Consider the following 23,470-nt stretch of genomic DNA (forward strand, 5'->3'; position numbering starts at 1 on the left):
ACATCAATAACTCATACATTGCTAGTGGAAATGTAAGGTGAACTAACTTCTTTAGAAAATAGTTTGGCATTTTAAAAAAAAAACTAAATACACAATTACTATATGACCCAGCAATTGCACTCTTGGGCATTTATTCCAGAGAAATGAAAAGTTATGTTCATATAAAAATCTGTATGTGAATATTTACAGTAGCTTTATTCATAATAGCAAACACTGGAAACAACTGAGATATCCTTTAATGAATGAATGGTTTAAAAAACTCGTACGTCCATATCATGGAATACTACTGAGCTATAAAAAGGAGTGGTCTCTTGATACAACTACTTGTACAGATCTCCAGGGTATTACGCTGAGTTGTTTTTTTTTTTTTTTCAACCAGTCTTAAGTGGTTATGTACTATAGGATTCCAATTCAGTAACATTCTTGAAATAATAAAATTAAAGAGATGGAGAACAGATTAGTGGTTGCCAGAGGTTACAGGACTGGGGGAGAGGGGTGTACAAGGAGAGATGGTTTAAGATGGAGGTGAGGCTGGGCGCGGTGGCTCACTCCTGTAATCCCAGCACTTTGGGAGGCCGAGACAGGTGGATTACAAGGTCAAGAGATCAAGACCATCCTGGCTAACACAGTGAAACCCTGTCTCTACTAAAAATACAAAAATTTAGCCAGGCATGGTGGCGGGTGCTTGTAGTCCCAGCTACTTGGGAGGCTGAGGCAGAAGAATGGCATGAACCCGGGAGGCAGAGCTTGCAGTGAGCTGAGATCGCACCACTGCACTCCAGCCTGGGAGACAGAGCGAGACTCCGTCTCAATTAAAAAAAAAAAAAAAAAAAAGATGGAGGTGAGTGTGGCTATAAAAGGACAACTCCTCATGGTGATGGAACCATTGTATATCTTCACATGTGATAAAACTGCATACAGCTATACATATACACACACACAAGTGCATGCAAAACTGTTGAAATAGGATTGAGGTTTTTGGATTGTACCAATGCCAACTTTCCGGTTTTGATAATGTACTATAGTTACACAAGATGTTACCACTGGGAGAAACTCAGTGAAGGGTATATGGGATCTCTCTGTATATTTTTTCTGGTAATATACAGGATCTATACTTGAAAATAGAAAGTTTATTTAAAAAGTAGACACCAAAGGCAGATGCATTTTTCCTTGAAGCAAATTGTCCATCTTGTTGGGTTTGCAGAAAAAAATAGACTGTTCTTTTTTTTAACTAGGTTGGATCCAAAGGCTCCCAACACAATCAGTCTTCCAGTAATTGTACTGCACATACTCACCAATAGTAGAGAGTATAGTTAGTGTCGGGACTGGTATTCCTTCCAGGGAGCCAAGAACACTTCATGTAGCTCAGGTTGTGCCAAATGCATTGAAGCTCAGTCACAGCAGACTCAGGATCACCTACAATATCCAGGCCAAGAGTTTAAGACCCTTCTTTCCTTGTAATGCAAAGTAGTGAATCACTCTTTAGCATGGGGGATGATGAGAGTGCTTCATGCTGCTTTGTCAGAAAGCAAACTCTTCATCTCTCACCCCATTTTACCCAGAAGTCACCCAGGATGGAGGAAACCCAAATCTAATTTGTTCACAACCTTCTCTCTTACCTCCTGATACAAAGAAAACATCTTCCCTATCCCTGAGGGACCCTAACTAATATCCATAACTGGAGGGAGAGATAAAAGATCAAAAACTATTTCAATCATAGACAATATCTACACAATTCCTAAATGAATGTGGATATACAAACAACCCTTATATATACATCTGTCTTAAAAAAAATTATTGAGGTACAATTTAACTTTCTGTCTTTTGGTCAATACTGACTTTTTTTTTTTTTTTTTTTTTTTTAATAAACATTCAGCCCGGCAGGATTGCTCACGCCTGTATTCCCAGCATTTTGGAAGGCCAACGAGGGTGGATCATTTGAGGTCAGGAGTTCAACAGCCTGGCCAAATTGGCGAAACCCTGTCTCTACTAAAAATACAAAAAATAGCTGGGTGTGGTGGCACACACCTGTAGTCCCTGCTACTCAGGAGGCTGAGGCACAAGAATTGCTTAAACCAGGGCGGTGGAGGTTGCAGTGAGCCGGGATCTTGCCACTGCACTCCAGCCTGGGTGACAGAACGAGACTCTGTCTCTAAATAAATAAATAAACAAACATTCCTCCTAAAGCAATTCTGGGGAAAGGTAAGCCTAACTTAACTCTTAGTGGTTGCCTCTTACTTTAAGAGCCCTAATATCTTTCTGACCTAAAATCTCTATCTTCACAAAGCCATTTTAGTTAAGGTATAATGGCTTTAAATTAAACACTTCTGTTTAAAATGTAAATCTGTTATCCCTCATGATCCTTGAAGGGGTACTACACTGAGCCATCATCAATCATTTTATGTCATAGTATAGTATAATAATTATTATTTTTGAGACAGAGTCTTGTTCTGTCACCCAGACTGGAGTGGAGTCGTGCGATCCTGGCTCACTGCAACCTCCACTTCCCGGGTTCAAGCAATTTTCCTGCCTCAGCCTCCTGAGTAGCTGGGACTACAAGTGTGCGCCACCACACTTGGCTAATTATTATTTTTTTCTCCATGTTGACCAGGCTGGTCTCAAACTCCCGATCTTAGGTGATTCACCTACCCTGGCCTCCCAAAGTGCTGGGATTACAGGCGTGAGCCACTGCATCCAGAGATACCATCATCATGCCCAGTTTACAGATGAGGAAACTAAGGTGCAGAGGGGCTAAGAAATTTACTCAAGGTTACACAGCTAATAGCTGGCAGAGCTAGGACTTAGACAGTTGGTTTCTGGTAGCCCTGCTCTTAATCAGTATATGCTACTCCCTGTATGTAACATAAGAGCCAGAAGGACATTGGGTGAGGTGGGATTGGGGAACAATGATCATCCTCACTACTTGACAGCTTTTCCTAGGGTTGTCTTGTATTATCTTGTCTAGACTTGTATTGGAGCCAGGCCAGCATACTATTTTTCTCTTTAAACACCTTTTCCCAAATATATCCTGCATATCAAACTACTTATCACATATAATGGGTAAGACAGTATTTTGTTTTTCATTTTGAAAGCACTGGGCCTGAAATGTGAAGACATACAGCAAGTCACTCCATTCCTTTCTTCCTCATAAAATGGATCAGGGTAATAATACATGCCTCACTCACTTCCCAAGATAAGCTTGTGAGTCTCAATCTAAGGGAGGTGTGTGTGTGTGTGCGCGCGCGCTCATGTGCACACGCACACACGTGCATGTGTATATCATTTTTAAAATTATTAAATTTTATATAAATATTAGGCATTGTTATTCAAGTTGTTTGTAAGCTTCTTCAAGGCAGAGACATACTTGTATTTTCACTGAGCTGCTAGCACCTAGTATAATGCCTGGCACTTATTAGACTCAGAAAATGTTTGAGAATTGAATGAATTAATGAACAATGCACAAAAGCATTGGAGTATTCGGATTTATTCTCTAAACACCAAGAGATAGTGCTTTCAGTTGTTACCTTCAGGGGGCGAGATGCATTTTTCCACCAAAATGCTAGGCTTCTCACTTTCATTGGTGCTACACTGGGACCCCACTTGCAGACAAATCTTCTCATTCAGGGGCACTTCTTTTGAACGACGAGTTTCTGGAGCTAGTTTCTAAGGTTAGAAAATTGTAAAAGGCAGTGCTTCAGCAAACACACACTTAAATAATGAAACATTACATGTCCAAATGTGTTGTTTTTTGTTTGTTTGTTTTCTGTTTTTCTAATCAAAAAAGTCCTCAAATGGTATAGATCAGTGATTCTCCATTGGGGGTGATTTTGTTCTCCCTGCCACTCTCAGGGACATTTGGTAATACTGAACATTTTTTATTGTCCTAACTTGGGAGGGGGAGGTTACCAGCGTCTAGTAAGCAGAGGTCAAGGATGCTGCTAAACATCCTACAATGCACACGACAGCCCCCCTCCTCCTACAACAAACCTTCACCAAATGTCAGTAGTGTCACCACTGAGAAACCCGGGTGTAGATAAAATAATTTCCCACATTTTAAAGGTATAAACATGAAATTTACCTATAAATCTACAATGCTAACATATCAACTCTCTAAAGCCAATTCTAAAGGAAACACAGTATGATTATCAAAATTCACTTAGAAGTAGATGCACTGTACCATGAAAATTAAGGTTAAAAAGGAATGCTTTAAGAATCCAGGAATCATGCCAGGCTCAGTGGCTCATGCCTATAATCCCAGTACTTTGGGAGGCTTAGGCAGGCAGATCGCTTAAGCCCTGGAGTTTGAGACCAGCCTTGGCAACATGGCAAAACCCCATCTGTACAAAAAAAAATTGGCCAGGCATGGTAGCTCATGCCTGTAGTTCCAGTTACTCATGGGGCTGAGGTGGGAGGATCACTTGAGCCTGGGAGGGGGAGGCTGCAGTGAGCCAAGATTGCAGCATTGCACTCTAGCCTGGACAATGCAGCGAGACCCTGTTTCAAAAAATAAAAATCGAGTAATCATGGTTACTTCTGGGTAAGGAAGTAAAGGAGGGGGACCTGAGGGCTGAAGAGAGGCTTTTCATTAAACCTCTTTGTCTACTGTTTGACTATTTTGACTACCTCATATACATGTATAAATTTCAAGCACTGCTATATGTGCTGAGTATAAACATTCTCATTCCGAAAAGTAGATACACTTTGTGGAACCATAGGAAGCCAATTTATAGACATCATAGAGACATAAATCACCAGTCTGGTTACTATGACTTAGAATAATGAGATTAATGGGCTGTCTGGGAAACAAACATTTCCCAAATTGACAGAGTTGGAATAATTAAGAATGGAACTGCTTTTAATCAGAGCTCCAAGGAGAGCGTTTCCTGTTTTGCAATAGTTTCTGACTCAAGTCAGAGATACTATTTCATCTACATGTTGATGGCCATGAAGGGGAAAATTTGCCACAGTTAGTTCTATCTACTACCGTGAGGAGCTATTCTGCCATGTCACATGCCTGCTACCAGCTGAGCATGAGGGCAACTGTGAGATATCCCCAAAACCAGGACATATGGATGGCCTCTGAGAAGTAACTAGCAAGTCAACAATGAATAAATCATAGCAAGGACACAAAAACAAAATCACTTCATAGAACAAGAATAGCTCTTAGGTCCAGTCAAGGCAGCACTCTGAAAAGGGAGTTGGTCAGCCCTGGAAGAACAGAAAAAGAAATGTCTGTGAGCAAAATCCTGACAGGGAAGAAAAAGGGGGTGATACAGGAATGTGGACATTGAATTTTTCTGTCCCACTGGCAAAGCTGTTTACCCTCAGTAGGGCCTTCAGCTATTCTTAGACAAGTACATTTTTACAACTAACTTCTGATTCCTCACCAAGAAACCTACTTAACATTTGGCCTCCTATATAGGCTCTGCTGACAGGGATGAAATGCACCAGTTACGCTAACAGAAATCTTCCTAGAATGCTTCACCATTATCATTACCATTTTCACAACAAAGTAAAAAATAAGCCCTTGAGAGATGCGTGTGTGCTGAGGAAATGAGGTTTCCGAGTATGTGAAGCTGAAGACCTGCCTCCAGGATCATGGTAATGGTGGCAGGAAAGCTTCGAATACAAATTTTTACCGACCTCACAATTTTACTAAGCACAAGTCCTATATATCTCTGAAAAAGCCATCTTTATCCAAGGATTCATGGCAATTCTTGTTTGGAAGCTATATTTGCCCTTTGAAGACACCAGGGGAAAATGCACAGTCAAAGGTCAATTAGACTGTACAGTCAAATATAGTCAAATTAGAATCATCATGAAAATAATCCCAGTTTTCATATTATAATGGACACTGTTCCAGTTAGAGGGTTACAGAGTTTTCATACACAAAAATTATCACAACGGAATTTTTAATTTAAAAAATGCCTTAGTGGCCAGGCGTGGTGGGTCACACCTGTAATCCCAGCACTTTGGGGGGCCAATGTCACCTGAGGTCAGGATCACCTAAGGTCAGGAGTTTGAGACCAGCCTGGCCAACATGGCAAAACCCTGTCTCTACTAAAAATACAAAAAAATTAGCTGGTCGTGGTGGCATGCACCTGTAGTTCCAGCTATTTGGGAGGCTAAGGCACAAGAATTGCTTGAACTCAGGAGACAGGTTGCAGTGAGCTGAGATCATACCACTACACTCCAGCCTGGGCAACAGAGCAGACTCCATTTCAAAATAAAATAACATAAAAAATTTAAAAATGCCTTAGTATCTAAATCTGAACCTTATGCTTTAGGCATATGAATAATAACACAGAAAAGGGACAGTAGAGGGAATTATTATTTTCAAATAATTTTTTTTATTTTCTTTCAAAGTTCAAGGTAAACAATATTAAACTGGCACTAATATAGTAGGAACCCAGATTATTAACAACTGCCAAGTCAAGCATACCTCTCTGTATCACACAAGAAACTAAATTCCTAAATTCCTTCCATTAGATTTTTTTTTTTTTTGAGACAGAGTCTTGCTCTGTTGCCCAGGCTAGAGTACAGTGGCATGATCTCGGCTCACTGTAACCACTGCCTCCTGGGTTCAAGCGATTCTCCTGCCTCGGCCTCCCAAGTAGTTGGGATTACAGGTGCACACCACCACGCCCGGCTAACTTTTGTATTTTTAGTAGAGAGGGAGTTTCACCATGTTGGCCAGGCTGGTCTTGAACTCCTGACCTCAGGTGATCAGCCCAACTCGGCCTCCCAAAGTGCTGGGATTACAGGCATGAGCTACCACGCTCAGCCCTTCCATCAAATCTTGATGAGGTATGTGTGATGGCTCCCACGTGACTTTTGGCTTTGGTGAATCATTCCCACTGGTAGCTGCTGTATGACGTTATGCTCCACCCTGCAGGGAATCTGGCTCCCTTTTAAAATTTATCAAAAACCAAGGCAAGAGTCCTGAACTGATCTCCCCAGACCAATGTTCACTTGGCTGGACTGCACCTCTTTCAACTCCAGAATTCCTTTCTCAAAACGAAAGGGAATTAGCTTCAGCATCTTCCTATTTGGATGCCTGGCTTTTGATTTGCCTAATGGGACTTGCCCATTTCTTGGTGATGAAAGATATCTAAAATCTGATGCCAGATCCTCCTTCTACTTGCCAGCTGAAGAACTATTAGACATTACTTAAAAAATGGTGGAGGGCAGCCACTTACACTATCTTTTCTTTTTCAGAGATCCTCTGCAAATCCCTATCTCTCAACTTGATGAGCCTCCAATCTTAAGATTGAAAATGACCTCAAGAGTTTATCTCATTTAGCAACTTGGGACCTTTGAACACTTTCCTAAGCCCCCTAATGTACGAACTATCATAATGCCATCACTTCAATATGCTTCAGGGATAAATATACCTCAATTTGGCCCAATGATGCTAATGCTGTATCCAAAGGACAGAAAGAGGAGAGGAAAATTACTTCTGCCATTCATTTTCAGCCTCAGGATGATAAACTTGAAAAAGGTCCAGACAGGATATCTCCTATCACTGATTGGAAGGAATAATCCGTGTTTATCACAACTGTAGGACTGATGGCCATCAATGCTGTCAAATGGCTAAAATAAATGAGCTGGCCTTAGGCAGAGGTCACCCTTTCTGGTCTCTATCTGGTTTCTTCAGGGGTAAAATGGAAGAAACAAGATTAAATGATAATATTAGGCTGAACCAAATAATACTGACAACATTTAACCATTTTGATCCATAAAAGTGGTAATTTCACATGGCTCAACCTAACAACAGTAACAATAATAAAAGCTAACAATTACCTAGCACTAACTCTGCATCAGGTGCATTACAAACCTCATCTCCTTTAATGCACATGCCATCCATATTCAGTAGGTACTATTATTACCCACCCTGCCCCCAACAACCCCATATTTTACAAACAAGAAAATGGGAGCTCAGAGAGGTTAAGTGATTTGCCCAAAATCAAACAGCTTGAAAGGGGAAGAGATAAAATTTCAAGCACAATTCTATCTGATTCTACTGTCTCCTAAAATTACATTTAACTCTAAATTTCTGTACATACACTAAGGAAATAGCCCGATTTCTAGGCTAGAATACCAGCCTGGCACCTGATTGATCCTAGACAACTTAAGAAAAAGGGACCTGAAAAGCAACCTCTCCTCAGGGTTTCAGTTAGACACTTGGGTGATTATAGGGTTTACATCCAGAGGCATTTAGGGTCTCTCTCTCTGAATTTCTCAAGGCTCAATTATCAAAAATCACCACTAAGACTCCAAATGCCTAAGGCCCTTCCTTAGGAGGAACAAGAGGAAGCCAACAGTATGTAAAGGTGAACTCCAGTCTCACTGCTGGTAGTATCATTGGCTTCCACATTTAGAAGATCTCTTTTAAAATGCAAATACTTCTGACAAGCCTCAATTCTTTATCAATTAACGCCTAAGCCATAAGTAATACCTCAGCAAGCCAAGGGAGAGGAAGGCAGATAGCAAATTTCCCTCCAGAGGAAGAGCATGTTCCATCCTGACTATTAAACTTTTATATACATTATTTTCTGTGTCCCAGCAAGCCAGGAAAGCGAGTAAAGCCATACTTTATACATAAGGAAACAAAGGCTCAGAGAGGTTAAGCAATTTATCACAGGCTATAGAGTCAGTTAAGAGTGACAGTGCCAACCAGAAGCTAGTTCTCCTGACTCTTCCTGCCACCAAAGCTGCCTGAACTTGGTGCTTCTACAATTCACCAATGCAAAGTACTGTTGCTAATAACTTCTCATTCCGCCTACTCAAAATCCTGGACAAATTCAACCCCAAACACCCAACCCCCTCGCCGTTGCCACCCTGCAACAAACACATACACACTGAAAGAAGGTATGAAAACATTAAAAAAAAAAAAAAAAAAAGTTGAACAAGATTATCATAAAGAACCTGAAATTATCCAAACCTATTAACAAAAATTCACTTATATCAGTTGACTAGAAATCTTGAAAGTCTTCCTCCTTTTCCTCAGGCATTATGGAACCCTCTATTCAAACACACCTGCCACTGACACCTTACTTTTTCACTTTCCATATGGCCATTGACTTTTACGCCACATAGTGCTTGTATATCTATTTGTCCATGTGATTAGCAAGATGGTAAATGTAAAAATTCCCTGAAAAATTAAGTGTTATATAGATACAAGGCGATACAGCTACAGACAGGAACACAGGAACAAATTTTAACAATAACATAATTATTTACTGAGTACCTTAGAGAAAAAGATATCTAATATTTCCTGTCAGAGCAATCTCAATTGCATTTAATTGTCAAACAATTAGGAAATATTTTAAGTGTTCACTTGTGTCAATGGTTGCTTCTATAATTTCCCCAATTGAAATTTAAACACACCCCAAAATACAATTTCCACTTTGATATAAGATTAGAATTTGGCTTATTCTTGGCTCCAATTCATAGTGTTCACCTTACCTCATCAATGTAACATGTTGCAGAAAACTTACCTTATCTTGTTTGTCGCCAAAATGACTAAAATACCATAGACTACAATTTGGGCTGGCTCCCTCGGGTGGATTCCATGTCCATATTACTGTGCAGAGGTTTTCAACAGAGACACTCAAATTTGTCACAGGTGGTTGAGTTTCTGTTCAAATCAAGGACAAAAAATGAATTTATCAACAGTATTTTTAATGATTTGCTTAATTCTCCCAAGTCCTGGAGGGCAGGATAGTAATAGCTGAGTTAACAATATCTAACATATACTGGGCCAGGGACTATTCTAAATATTCTACACATACTAATCCATTTAATCCTCATAACAATCTTTGAGATAGGGACTAGTATTAGCCTCATGTTTTTTGTTGTTGTTGTTGTTGTTTGAGATAGAATCTCACTCTGTAACCCAGGCTGGAATGCAGTGGCACAATCTCAGCTCACTGCAGCCTCTGCCTCCTGGGGTGAAGTGATTCACCTAGCCTGTTACTGGTACTACAGGCACACGCCACCACGCCTGGCTAATTTTTGTAATTTTAGTAGAGATGGGTTTTCGCCATGCTGGCCAGGCTGGTCTCGAACTCCTGAGCTCAAGTGATCCACCCGCCTCGGCCTCCCAAAGTGCTGGGATCACAGGTGTGAGCCACTGCGCCCGGCCTACTGGCCTCATGTTAAAGATGAGGCAACTGAAGCAACGGGCACGTGAAGTTATTTGTTCCATATACCATGGTTACAGTAAATGACAGAGCTGGGACTGTCACTTGAAAAGTGTGGCTCCAAGGTCACATTCTTAACCACTTTCATAGCAAAGAGTGATATTCTTAAATACTAATATTTCCAAGTTGTTCTCTTCCAGGAATTTGGGGTTCCCTAACCTTGGGATACACACCTCACTCAATACAGACTGTTCAGGCTGGGCACAGCGGCTCACACCTATAATCCTGGCACTTTGGGAGACCAAGTGGCTTGAGCCCAGGAGTCTGAGACCAGCCCAGGCAACATAGCAAAATCCCGTCTATACAAAAAAGTTACAAAAGTTAGCCAAGCATGCTGGTACATGCCTATAGTCCCAGGTACTGGGGGGCCGAAGCAAAAGAATGACCTGAGCCCGGGAGTTTGAGGCTGCAGTGAGCCAAGATCATGCCACTGCACTCTAGCCTGGGTGACAGAGCAAGACAGGGTCTCAAAAACAATGACAACAACAACAAAAAAACCCAGATTGTTCAAAATCTCAGCAGTTCTATAAGTAAGTTTAAGAAGCTCATCTTTAATTCTGCTTGCTAACATGACCTGGTAATTGTTTTTTTATAGCTTTTTCCAAAGAAGTACTGAGAAAGAGACTTAGCAGCCCTTGTTCCCCTGAGGTCTGACACTAAACAGCTAGAGCTAGAGCTTTGACTAATCTGAAGAGGGAAGAGAAACAGGAGGAACTGTGAAACATAATTTTAAACTTTCCTGAGAACTTCTCCTGAGACCAAGACTATCAAAATCATCCCCCAGAAACTGGGTGATGGGTGTGCAGGAACCCTCTGTCCTACCTTTGCAACTTTTCTGTCAACCAAAAATTATTTCAACATAGAAGTTTATTAAAGTTATTTGAAAATAATTCCCCCAAATTTTCTAAAGTGATGAACGGAATCATTATTAATTACTTAAGGATGATAGTAATAGTAATTTACCAAATGATAAGAGTTAAATCTTGTACTCTACGCACTATTACTTTGGAGTGCATTGTGCCTGTTACATAATCAGCAATATTTATACTGTTACCTTCCTCTCTAACTGAGCAAAAAATTCCACTTGTCCCAAAACATCAAACTCACAGGCACTCTGTAGTTGAGTTTTCTCATAGCAATGACTTGGTCAGCAGTCTACAAAGACCCTTGACCCTCAACATTCATTCCCTGGTGATTATTTAAAAGTCAGAAAACAGATGTTGACGAGGCTGTGGAAAATAGGTAATGCTTATACCCTGTTGGTGGAAATGCAAACAGGTTCCACCACTGTGGAAAGCAGTTTAGAGATTTCTCAAAGAACTTAAAATAGGCCGGGCACGGTGGTTTACGCCTATAATCCCAGCACTTTGGGAGGCTGAGGCGGGCAGATCACTTGAGATCATGAGCTCGGGACCAGCCTGGACAATGTAACAAAACCCCATCTCTACTAAAAACACAAAAATTAGCCAGGCATGGTGCTGTACACCTGTAATACCAGAAACTCAGGAGACTGTGGCATAAGAATCACTTGAACCCAGGAGGTGGAGGTTGCAATGAGCCAAGATCGCACCACTGCACGCCAGCCTGGGCAACAGAGCAAGACTCTGTCTCAAAAAAAGAAAAAAGACGTAAAATAGAACTACCATTCAACCCAACAATTCCATTAGCTGATATATACCCAAAGGAAAATAACTCATTCTATCATAAAGACACATGCACCTGTATGTTCACTGCAGCACTATTCACAAAAGCAAGGACACGGAATTAACCTAAGTGCCCACCAACAGTGGATTGGATAAAGATAATGTGGCACATATACACCATGGAATACTATGCAGCCACAAAAAGAATGAAACCATGCCCTTTGCAGCAACATGGGTGGAGCTGGAGGCCTTTATCCTAAGTGATTTAATGCAAGAATAGAAAACCAAATACCGCATGTTCTCACTTATAAGTGGGTGTTAAACACTGAATACACATGATCATAAAGATGGAAACAACAGACACTGGGGATCACTAGACAGGGGAGGGAGGGAGGTGGGTTTGGGGGCCGAAGAACCACCTGTTGGGTACTATGGTTACAGCCGGGTGATCACATAGTTGGGACCCCAAGTCTCAGCATCATGCAATTTACCCATGTAGCAAATCTGCACATGTACTCTTTAATCTATAATAAAATTTGAAATTAAAAAAAATCATCCCTCTTCTAACTCTACTATCAATAGCTTTTCCCAAGGTCCAACTGTGGAAGGAGCAGCCCACAGCAGGACAAGGCCTTGTGGAAGCAAAGAATTCCTATTGTACTGCATTAAAACTGAGCTAGTACCAGGGAGCACCAATGGCTCAGGCAACAGAGCTATAGTTAGGATTTTAAGTGATAAAAGCATGTATGACTTTCCATTTTGGCCTTTCTAACACCATATCAATGATTTTTTTAAGACAAATCATTTGTCAGGTAGAGAGCCTCTAATAAAAACATTGTTCCTACTGGAGACTACTATTTACTGTAGGATTATCTGCCTTATTCTGCAGTTCCCAGAAACATACCAACATACCTAGTTTAGCACTTCCAGTGCTCTCCCTACCCGCCTACCTCCCACTCCCACACAAATATTAAAGCCCTGATAATAAAAATATACCTATTTGTGGTTCATTCAATTGTACTCCAATTTTCAAGGTAATTTAAAACCTTTTAAAACCTACTTTAACCTCAGTTTTGAAATAAAACAATAGCCTGCCCTATATTCAACCTTTTAAATGGGATTAATATTTTCCCATCTGTTTTGAAGTGTCCTTTGGTCAGATCTTCTAACTAGTTTGCATTTTGGGCTTCTTGGAGCTATCTGCTATCCTTTTCTTTTTCTCTTCTGGTTCCCTCCATATCTTTTGATTTTTCTACTTCCTACATTTTAAACACACACACACACACATGGATTCTGGGAATATGGCAAGAGTAGGAAGCACCAGACATCTATCTCCTCACCTAGATAACAATGGTAGTGGCAGAATCTGTTTGATGTAACAATTTTGGAAGACTGCAGAGTTATATTAGGAAACACTTACATCGAAGGCTTGCAATTTCCAAGGAAAGGCTTGAACAACAAATTGCAATAAATTTCAATCAATGCCAGCTTTTACACAGTAGTAGCTGCCCATCCTTCATCCCCAACCCCACGGCAGGCAGCTGTGCACATGTTCCTGGAGCCCTCTGCCCACAGCGTGTGGGCTATGTGGGCAAAAGTACTCTGTCCTCCAAATATCGGGGATTTGTATTCTGATTACTGATTGCTGCTTCTGATCACAGAGGTACAGACAAAGAGGCTGGCAGCCATTGTGGTTGCATCTATCCCCATTGCTGCAAGCCCTCCCTATCTAGCTAAAGTGATTTCCAGAAGATGTAAAAGATGGCGCTCTTCTCTTGTCACCTCATTTTTCTCCTTTTCCACTTTTGGGAGCTAGGCATTAAGATTAGAAATTCTAAAACAACTACAGAGGCTGGGCATGGTGACTCACGCCTATAATCCCAGCACTTTGGTAGGCCAAGGCAGGAGGATTACTTGAGGCCAGCAGTCAAAGACCAGCCCTGGCAACACTGCAAGATCCCATCTCTACCAAAACAAATTTTGTTTGTTTGTTTAAATTAGCTAGGTGTGGTGGCATGAATCTGTAGTTCCAGCTCCTCAGGAGACTGAAGTGGGAGGATCACTTGAGCCCAGGGATTCGAGGTTACAGTGAGCTGTGATCACACCACTGCACTCTAGCCTGGGCAACAGAGCGAGACTAAGTCTCAGAAACAAAACAAAACAAAACAAAATTAAACAAAACTACATATACAGAGAAAAATAGAAAGTGACCACACATGCTCAGGGAAAGCCCAGAAAAAAACCTGAGAAGACTAAGTTTACACTTCAGGTTGATGCTCAACACACAGCCTACAATAAACAAAACAATAACAAAAAACAGCAAATCCTGGAGGAGGGGGGAATCTGGTTTCCAGAGAAACCAGATTTAAATGTCCAGTTTTTAACAAAAAATCACAAGGCAGACAAAAAAACAAACACACAAACAAACAAACCAGGAAACTATGGCCCATTCAAAGAAAAAAAGTTAAACAACACCAATCCTGTCCCTGAAAAAGACCTGATGGCAAATACATTAAAGAAAGATTCTGAAACAAATATCTTCAGATGTTCACAGAACTAAAGGAAAATGTGGAGAGAGTCAAGAAAATGATATGTAAGCAAAATGAAAATACCAATAAAGAGACAGAAAACCTAAAAAGAGATCAAAAAGAAACTCTGGAGCAGAAAAGCACAACAACTGAAATGAAAATTCACTAAAAAGAATCAAAGGTAGGTTTGAGCAGGCAGAAGAAAGAATCAATAAACTTGAAATTAGGGCAATAAAAATTATTGAGTCCGAGGAACAGAAAGAAGAAAAGATTGAAGAAAAGTGAACAGAGGCTAAGAGACCTGTGGTATACTATCAGCAGACCAGTGTACGCATTATGGCGGTTCCAGGAGAAGAAAGAGAAAAGGAAAGAAAGAATACTTGAAAAAATAATGAGCCAGGTGTGGTGGCTCATCCCAGCACCTGGGGAGGCCAAGGCAGGCAGATCACCTGGGTCCAGGAGTTCAAAACCAGCCTAGCCTACATGGCAATACCCCAGTTCTACTAAGAATACGAAAATTAGCTGAGTGTGGTGGTGCACATCTGTAATCCCAGCTACTTGGGTGGCTGAGGCAGGAGAATTGCTTGAACCCGGGAGGCAGAGGTTGCAGTGAGCTGAGATCACGCCACTGCACTCCAGCCGGGGTGACAGAGTGAGACTCTGTCTCAAAAGTTAAAAAAAAAAAAGAAGAAAAAGAAAAAGAAAGAAAGAAGAATGGATGACAACTTCCCAAATTTGATGAAAGGCGTAAATATAAACATCTAAAATTTAGGTGATGGAGTGAAAGTAGTACTATTGGAAAAATTCATAGCTATAAACACTTATATTAAGAAACAAGAAAGATCTCAAATCAGCAACCTTAACTTTACCACTTACATAACTAGAAAAAGAACAAACTAATCTTAAGCTATCATAAGGAAGGAAATAATGAAGATTAGACCAGAGATAAAAGAAAAAGGGAATAGAAAATAGAGAAAATCAATGAAACTAAAAGTTTCTTGAAAAGATCAACAAAATGGACAAACCTTTAGCTAAATGGACTAATAAGAAAGAAGACTGAAATTACTAAAACCAAAAATGAAAATGAATATTTCTCTAGAATCATTACTATTGACTCTAGAGAAATATAAAGGATTATAAGAGAGTACCATAAACAACGGTACACTAACAAATTGTACAGCCTAGATGAAACAGACACAGTTCCAGAAAGACAAAACCACCAATACTAAATCACAAAGAAATAGGAAATCTCAATAGACCTATAAGTAGTAAGGAGATTGAATCAGTAATAAAAAATCTCCCAACAAAGAAAAGCCCTAGACCTGATGGCTTCACAGATAAAATTCTACCAAACATCTAAAGAACTAATACCAAATCTTCTCAAACTTCCTAACTCATTCTACGAGGCCAGCATTACCTGATACCAAAGCCAGACAAAGATGCTACAAGAAAAGAAAACTATAGACCTATATGCCTTATGAACACTGATGTACAAATTCTCAACAAAATAGCAGTAAAGTGAATATAGGGGCATATCAAAAGGATTATAGACTATGACCAAGTGGGATTTATTCCGGGAATACAAAGATGTTTTAACATACAAAACTCGATCAATGTAATATACCACATTAACAGAATAAAGGGGAAAAAAAACTACCTGATCTTCTCAATTGATATAGAAAAAGCATTAGACAAAATTTACCTTTCATGATAAAAACACTCAACAAACTAGAAGTATAAGGAAATTGACTTAAAAGTTATATATGAAAAACCCACAGCAAACATCACCCTTAATGGTGAAAGACTGAAAGCTTTTCCTTTAGGGTCAGGAATGAAACAAAGATGCCCACTTTCACCACTCCTATTCAACACAGTACTTGAAATTCCACCCAGAGCAATTAGGCAAGAAAAAGAGATAAAAACATCCAGTTAAAAGAAGGTGTAAAATTATCTGTTTGTAGATGATATGGAAACACATCCCATGTTCATTTATTAGAACACTTAATATTGTTAAGATGTCAATACTATCCAAAGTGATATATGGATTCAATTCAATGTATATCAAAATCTAAATGGCATAGTTTTGCAGAAATAGAAAAATCCATCCTAAAATTCTTATGAAACTTCAAGGAACTCTGAATAGCCAAACAGTCTTGAAACAGAAAAACAAAGCTGTAGGACTTAGACTTCCTGATTTCAGAACGTACTACAAAGCTACAATAGTCAAAATAGTGTGTACTGGCATAAAGACAGACATACTGATCAATGTAATAGAATAGACAGTCCAGAAATAAACCATCACATGTATGGTCAAATGATTTTTGACAAGAGTGCCAAGACCACTCAATGCGGACAATCTTTTCAACAAATGGTGCTGGGAAAACTGGATATCCGTATGAAAAAGAATGAAATTGGACCCTTACTTAATACCAAGTAAAAAAATAAACTCAAAATGCATCGGAGACCTAAATTGTAAGACTAAAACTATAAAACTTTTAGAAGAAAACATAAGACAAAAGCTTCACACCATTGGATTCAGTGACAATTTCTTGGATATGACACCAACAATGTAGGTAACAAAATAAAAAATTGATGAATCGGATTTCATGGAAAAAATTTAAATGTGTGCATCAAAATATTCACAGAAAAAAAATGACTCACAGAATGGAAAAATATGTGAAAATCATATATCTAATAAGGAATTAATATCTAGAATATACAGAGGAGTCCTAAACCTCAACAATAAAAAAAACTCAATTCAAAAATAGGCAAAGGCTTAAATAGATTTTTCACCAACAAAGATATGCAAATAGCCAATAAGCACATGAAGGTGTTCATCATCACTAATATTTAGGAAAACGCAAACCAAAACCACAATGAGATTTCACCTCACCCCCATTAGAATGGCTACTATCAAAAAATAGAAAATAAATGTTGGCAAGGATATGGAAAAATTCGAACCCCAGTGCATAGTTGGTGGAAATGTAAAATTTCACTATGGACAACAGTATGGTGGTTCCTCAAAATAGTTAAAGATAGAATTACCATATGATACAGTAATTCCATGTCTGGTATATACCCAAAAGAAGCGAAAACAAGGTCTCAAAAGATATTCTACACCTGAGTTCATAACAGATTGTGAAATCGCTGAAACATGGAAGCAACCTAAGTGTCCATCGACAGATAAACGGATAAGCAAAATGTGGTATATACATACAATGGAGTATTACTCAGCTTTTAAAAAGGAAAAATTCTGACATATGATACAACATGAACCATGAGGGCATTATGCTAACAGAAATAAGCCAGTCACAAAAAAGACAAAAAGTATATCATACATTCATATAAGATACTTAGAGTAGTCAAAATCATAGAGACAGAAAGTCGAATGGTGGTTGCCAGGGGTTAGGCGCAGGGGAAAATGGGGAGTTGTTGTTTAATGAGTACAGAGTTTCAGTTTTGCAAGATAAAAAGAGTTATGGGGATGGATGGTGGTGATGGTTGCACAGCATTATGAATGTATTTAGTAACACTGAACTGTATACTTAAAAATGGTTAAGATGGTAAATTTTATGTTATGTGTATTTATAGCAAAAAATTGAAAAAAATACAGGCACTGAAACTTTAAATATAATCTCCAAATGTTTAAATATATACAAATACATGTGAACTCTGTGTGTGTACAACATGCCTAGACATATACATGAATAAGTGATGATTATACTACTCGTAAAGGTCTCTAACAGCTCTTCGTGGATACTTCAACATAGTGTAGTGTTTAAGAGCACAGACTGTGGAGCCTGACTGCCTGAGTTTATATTCCACCTCTACTACTTGCCAGCAGGCAAATTACTTAACCTCTCAGTTTTCTTATCTCTAATATGAGGATAATAATAGTAACCTCTTGCAAAGGGTTACTATGAGGATTAAATGAGTTAATACAACCAATGTGCTTAGAACAGTGCCCACAGGCAGTAAGTGCTATGTGTTAGCTATCTGCTTTATTTCTTTAAGACAAAACAATTCTAAAGGGTTGCTTTCTTTTTTTTCTTTTTTTTTTTTTTTTTTGGAGACAGAGTCTTGCTCTGTCACCCAGGCTGGAGTGTACTGGTGTGATCTCAGCTCACTGCAAACTCTGCCTCCTGGGTTCAAGCGATTCTCCCACCTCAGCCTCCCGAGTAGCTGAGATTACAGGTGCACACCACCATGCCTGGCTAATTTTTGTATTTTTAGTAGAGATGGGGTTTCGCCATGTTGGCCAGGCTGGTTTCGAACTCCTGACCTCAAGTGATCCACCCACCTCGGCCTCCCAAAGTGCTGGGATTACAGGCGTGAGCCACTGCGCCTGGCCAGGGTTGCTTTGGTTTTCTGTTGAATTGATATATGTCCCTGGCCTTTGAGACAGAACAAGTATCCCTTCTACCTGATAAGCTTCCCTTAGGCACCTAATTTCAACGATTCCTTGGGGATTGCACCACTGACTTCAGAAAAGGGAGTAGGAAGGGACCCAAGTATGTCTGTATCTAAACCTCAAATACCAAGTCTGTACAGTCATCTAGCACAACATCCTATTTAAATTAAGAGTTAATACAATCTACTGTTTAATAAGAAGGCATTTTGCTTAGCTTATAGCTTTTGCTCTCACCTGTCCAATCACAGCAGCTGGCAGAGGCATGCACATTTTGGGAAAAGTTAAGGAAATCACAAGAGTCATATATGAGTCATCTATCTCCTTCCCTTACATCCACTCAGGCATCAACTCCTGTTCGTTTTTTTCTTGCAACATCTTTCTTAGTTACCCCAATCATGCAAATATGCTCTGTTGTGCCCCACCAGGTGGGAAGATACCAGTAAGTCATGGTCCTGGACAGGAAGGGTTCACAGCACATTTTTCTAGAGGAGACCTGCAACCATAGATTCCTGTGTAGCTTCACACTCCAGGGGCTCCCCTACCCAGTCAAGTCTCCCTGCTTGCTTCCTCCTCCTGTGTTATTTTCCCCATGCTGTTCCGGACTCAGAGCTTTCAAGGGCAAATCAAGCTATTCTGCCTGGATTGACTTTACCAATGCACTCTCCTGCCAAGCCAGGCTCCTTCCTGACCACAAAGGAGCACTCTTACCCTCATTTCTGGGTCTCTGCTCCTGCTATTCCCCTGACCCAGAATAAATTCTCCATCCACTCATCCAGAAGATCTAGCTCAAGTTTTACCTCTTCCATAAAACTACCAACCTTCAGCTTTTTCTCTTTTGAATGCCTATAGTACTAGTTGTTTGGACCACACAGCCCAGCCACTATAAAGCCAGTCTCCAATGTAGTGTCATTCGCTTCTTTTTTTGTTTTGAGACAGTCTTGCTCTGTCGCCCAGGCTGGAGGGCAGTGGCCTGATCTTCGCTCACTGCAACCTCTGCCTCCCAGGATCAAATGAGTCTCATGCTTCAGCCTCCTGAGTAGCTGGGATTACAGGTATGTAATCCCACACTCGGCTAATTTTTGTATTTTTAGTAGAGACGGGGTTTTGCCATGTTGGCCATGCTCAAACTCCTGGCCTCAAGTAATCCACCCACCTCAGTCCCCTAAAGTGCTGGGATTACAGGCATGAGCCACTGCACCTGGCCTAACATAGTATCATTAGCTTCTTAACAAATGGCTTGCACATACTTTCGTGGGTCCCAAGCAGTCCTGCCCTGCTACCCTGGGAGGTGTTCAGCTAAAGACTCGTGTCTTTTCTGCTGGGCAGAAGCACTAAGTACAGTGGTTAAGGGCATGGCCTCTGGAATCAGGCTGCCAGGGTTGGAAACCTAGCTCTTCCACTTTGCCAGCTATGCGAATCTGGGCAAGGGTCTTGGTCGCACTGTGCCTCGACTTTTTCATGTACAAAATGGGACTAATAACAGCACCTACAGGTTATATTATTGGTAAAGATTAAATGAAATGATACAAGTAAAGCAGTTAGAAAACTGCTGGGCATACATGCCATATACATGCTAGTTATAATTAAGACATGCCACAGTGTGGGCCATTGAGTGGGACAGGTTAAACTAAGCTAGTAATCTAATCACTTTTATAAACACTCTGAGGATTAGAGCTGGAGGAGCTCTTAGAAGTTATGCAGTTCAACCTCCTCATTTCACAGATGAGAAAACTAACTGCAGCACAACAGAGAGGAAATGATCAGCCCAGAACCACTAAAACTCAAGTCTCACTGGAAACATCTAATTTTTTCCCACCATATCTCAATGCAGTTCTATCAATACTTTTAATAGGGAGAGAAGTTTCTGTTTTCTAAATAAGCAAGTTGACAAACCATTGACAAAACTGATGAAGTTGGGAGTTGCCACTATTGTCTAGATGGCCAGCTGTTGTTTCAGGTGCGTGTGGGAGTGAGTCTGCAGGAGGGAGAGTGCTGGAGTGGCACTGTGAAAATCAGGAGACTAATGAGATGGGTAACTTTAGACAAGTCCCTTCCCTTCTCTGGACTGCAATGTCCCCGTATGATTATGGAAATCAGGTGTCCCCAACTGAACTAGAGGCCCTTTTGGGGCAAGAATTTTGCTATACACTCTCAGGTTCTAAGTCAACCTAGAGAGCCTGGTTCAGTACTAAATAAGGCAGACACCTGAATAATTATTGACTGACAAGCTTCAAGTCTCCCTCAGGTCTCTACTCAAATGCCACCTTTCAGCAACACGTTTTCTTCTCGATCCACCCTTTTTACAATGGCAAATCCCTTCCCAGCTGCTGTGTTTTTCTCTACTTAGCACCCTCCGACATATCATATTTACCCCCACCCCCCGATATGTCTGAGGGCAGGGACCTGATCTGTTTTGCTCACTGCTGCATCCTCAGCCCCTAAAACACTGCCTGGCAGCATGTATTTCATTGACTGAATCCATAGAGGGCATCAAGGTTTCCTAATCAACATTTCAAGTTGGATTTCAAAGCACATTGGTAAAAACACACTAAGCATATGTAGGTGTTTGTGTCAATGCGATAATAAAACCTATACAGTTTGGGGCTTTCACTGTCACCAGAAACATATAGAAGGCCATTCCTTCCAGGAGCTGCTCCTAACGCAGTCATTAACTCCCAAATTTTCACAACGGTCAGGTTGATTAGAAGTTACCAAACAGGGTGAGGGATACACAGGAACTCTCTGAACTATCTTTGCAACTTTCCCATAAATCTACAATTACTCTAAAATATAAGGTTTATTAAAGAGAGTGGGGCAGGGGGAGCATCTGGTGGGGGGAGCATCTGCCGGGATGCTGTTCTGGGTTTCCCAAAGGATTTCTTCCACGCCAGAGGAGGTCATGATCGTCACGTCCTTTTTCAACAAGGACTGAGATGTTTAGAGGTTCCCTTCAACTTCCACCCGCAAGAGCCACCCTTAGACAGTGAGGACTGGCGCGGCCTCCGGTAAAGAGCCCCAGCGCGTTCTCAGCTCGCCTAGACTTCGGTCGTGGTCCCCGCCGGCTCTGGCTCATTTCCTCCGGGGCTCACAGACGACTTTCCGGGCGCTGACCCGCGGCCCTCTGACCCCGCGGGCATGTTTCAGGACCCCCGCCCCTGCAAGCCTGGACGCCAGCCTCCTTGGCTCTTCCCGACGGCCCAAGCGAAGTGCGACGACAAGTCGCCGTCCTCCTACTTCGCTGCCGCCACCTCCGCCGCACCCGGAGTTCGGGAAAACCCCGCAGCTCCCAGGTCGCACCTCGAACCGGCCCCAGTACCGGGCCCCAGAGACCCCGCGCGGGAAGCCGCAACCGCCAAGCACCGGGCCTCGCGAGGGCAGCCCCCAGCACCCACCCCAGCTTCGGCCCTCCGCCCGGCGGTGACCTCCGGGCCTTTCATTCGTGACCCTCACCGCCCTCATCCCTCCGGCCGCCCCTCGGGTCCAGAGGGTCGCACTCACCCGTGGGCGCGGCGCCCCCGGCCCAGCCGCCGGCGCAGAGCAGCAGTGCCCACAGCCCGCAGAGCCGCGCCGGCCGCTCCATGCAGCCTCTCGCCTCGGAGCCCGGCCGGGCTGGAGCCTCGGCAGTCCCCGCCTCCTTCGCTCCCTCTTCCTCTTCCCGGCTCCGCCGCCCTGGAGGCTGGGGGCCGGAGCAGACGGGAAGGGCCGCCCCGCCCACCGGCCTCAGGTAACCTGAGCTGGCGAGAGCAGCAGGATGAGGCGGGGCGGTGCGCCGGCGGCTCTGGCAGCTCCTATGGCTCCTAGGGCTCCCAAGGCTCGACACCTGGCTCACCCGCAGCTCCCTGGTCCAGTCTCTGACCGAACAAAACTTCCTCCACCACGTCGCCGCCCAGTCCGGGCGCTACCCGGGCCCCCTCCCTCCGCGCGGCGGAGCCGGCGTCGCCGCTGCCTGCATACTTGCGGGGCCTCGGAAGCGCTAGGGGCTGTGCCCTGCCGGACACCAGGACCGAGTCATCTGCGGAAAACAGCCTTGGCCTGGGAATGTGGAAACGTGGCTTCTAGCCCTTGACCTATGAGCCCTTGTTTGCTAGCGCTGACTCCAGGGTTAGTAATACTAGCCCTACTTCACTGCGTGGACTTGGGGACCCTGGCAACACTGTGCTCTGTGAAAAGGACAAAGGACATATTTGAAAGCTGGCAATACATATTGTTGATTTTAAAAGGAACATTCCAAACATGAGGGAGGGTACCATACGTGCGTTTTTTAAAGCACACGACCAGCTTTCTACATATTTTTCAAGGGGATGGGAGGTGAGTCGGAAGAATACACATTGATACTAGGGCGCCTATGAGGGTCAGTGAGGCTAGGAGGAAGGAAAACAAGAGTCCTTAGGAATTTCCTGCTGCTGCTGTCACAAATGACCACAAATTTAGTTTTATTTTATTACAATTCTGGAGGTCAGAAGTGACACTAAGCTGAAATCAAAGTGTGGGCAGAGCTGTATTCCTTCGGGAGATTCTAGGGGAGAATCTGTGTCTTTGACTTTTCCAGCTTCTAGAGGCTACCCACATTCCTTGGCTTGTTGTGGAACCACTCAGACCTCTGCTTCCCTTGTCGTATCTGACTCTGACCCTCTTACTTCCCCTTTTCCCTTATAAAGACCCTTGTGATTAGATTAGGTATAC

General features: G+C 41.9%; 1 protein-coding gene across 2 annotated transcripts in view; it reads right to left on the reverse strand.

Annotated features, from left to right (window-relative positions):
• The window catches only part of IL13RA1 (interleukin 13 receptor subunit alpha 1), a 66,132-nt gene extending 43,397 nt beyond the window's left edge, over positions 1–22,735 (reverse strand). Inside the window, exons 1-4 of one of the 2 annotated variants that reach the window (XM_033201970.1) lie at positions 22,286–22,735; positions 9,501–9,640; positions 3,525–3,663; positions 1,296–1,416 (exon numbers count right to left, since the gene is read on the reverse strand). In XM_033201970.1, coding sequence (XP_033057861.1) covers positions 1,296–1,416; positions 3,525–3,663; positions 9,501–9,640; positions 22,286–22,367 — 482 coding nt within the window. In that variant the 5' untranslated portion in view covers positions 22,368–22,735. The remainder of the gene's footprint in view (positions 1–1,295; positions 1,417–3,524; positions 3,664–9,500; positions 9,641–22,285) is intronic. The other variant, XM_033201971.1, reaches the window with a different exon arrangement.
• Positions 22,736–23,470: the final 735 nt, after the last annotated feature.

Source organism: Trachypithecus francoisi, unplaced genomic scaffold (genome assembly GCF_009764315.1).
Source record: "Trachypithecus francoisi isolate TF-2019V2 unplaced genomic scaffold, Tfra_2.0 Lachesis_group6, whole genome shotgun sequence".
Classification (NCBI taxonomy): domain Eukaryota; kingdom Metazoa; phylum Chordata; class Mammalia; order Primates; family Cercopithecidae; genus Trachypithecus; species Trachypithecus francoisi.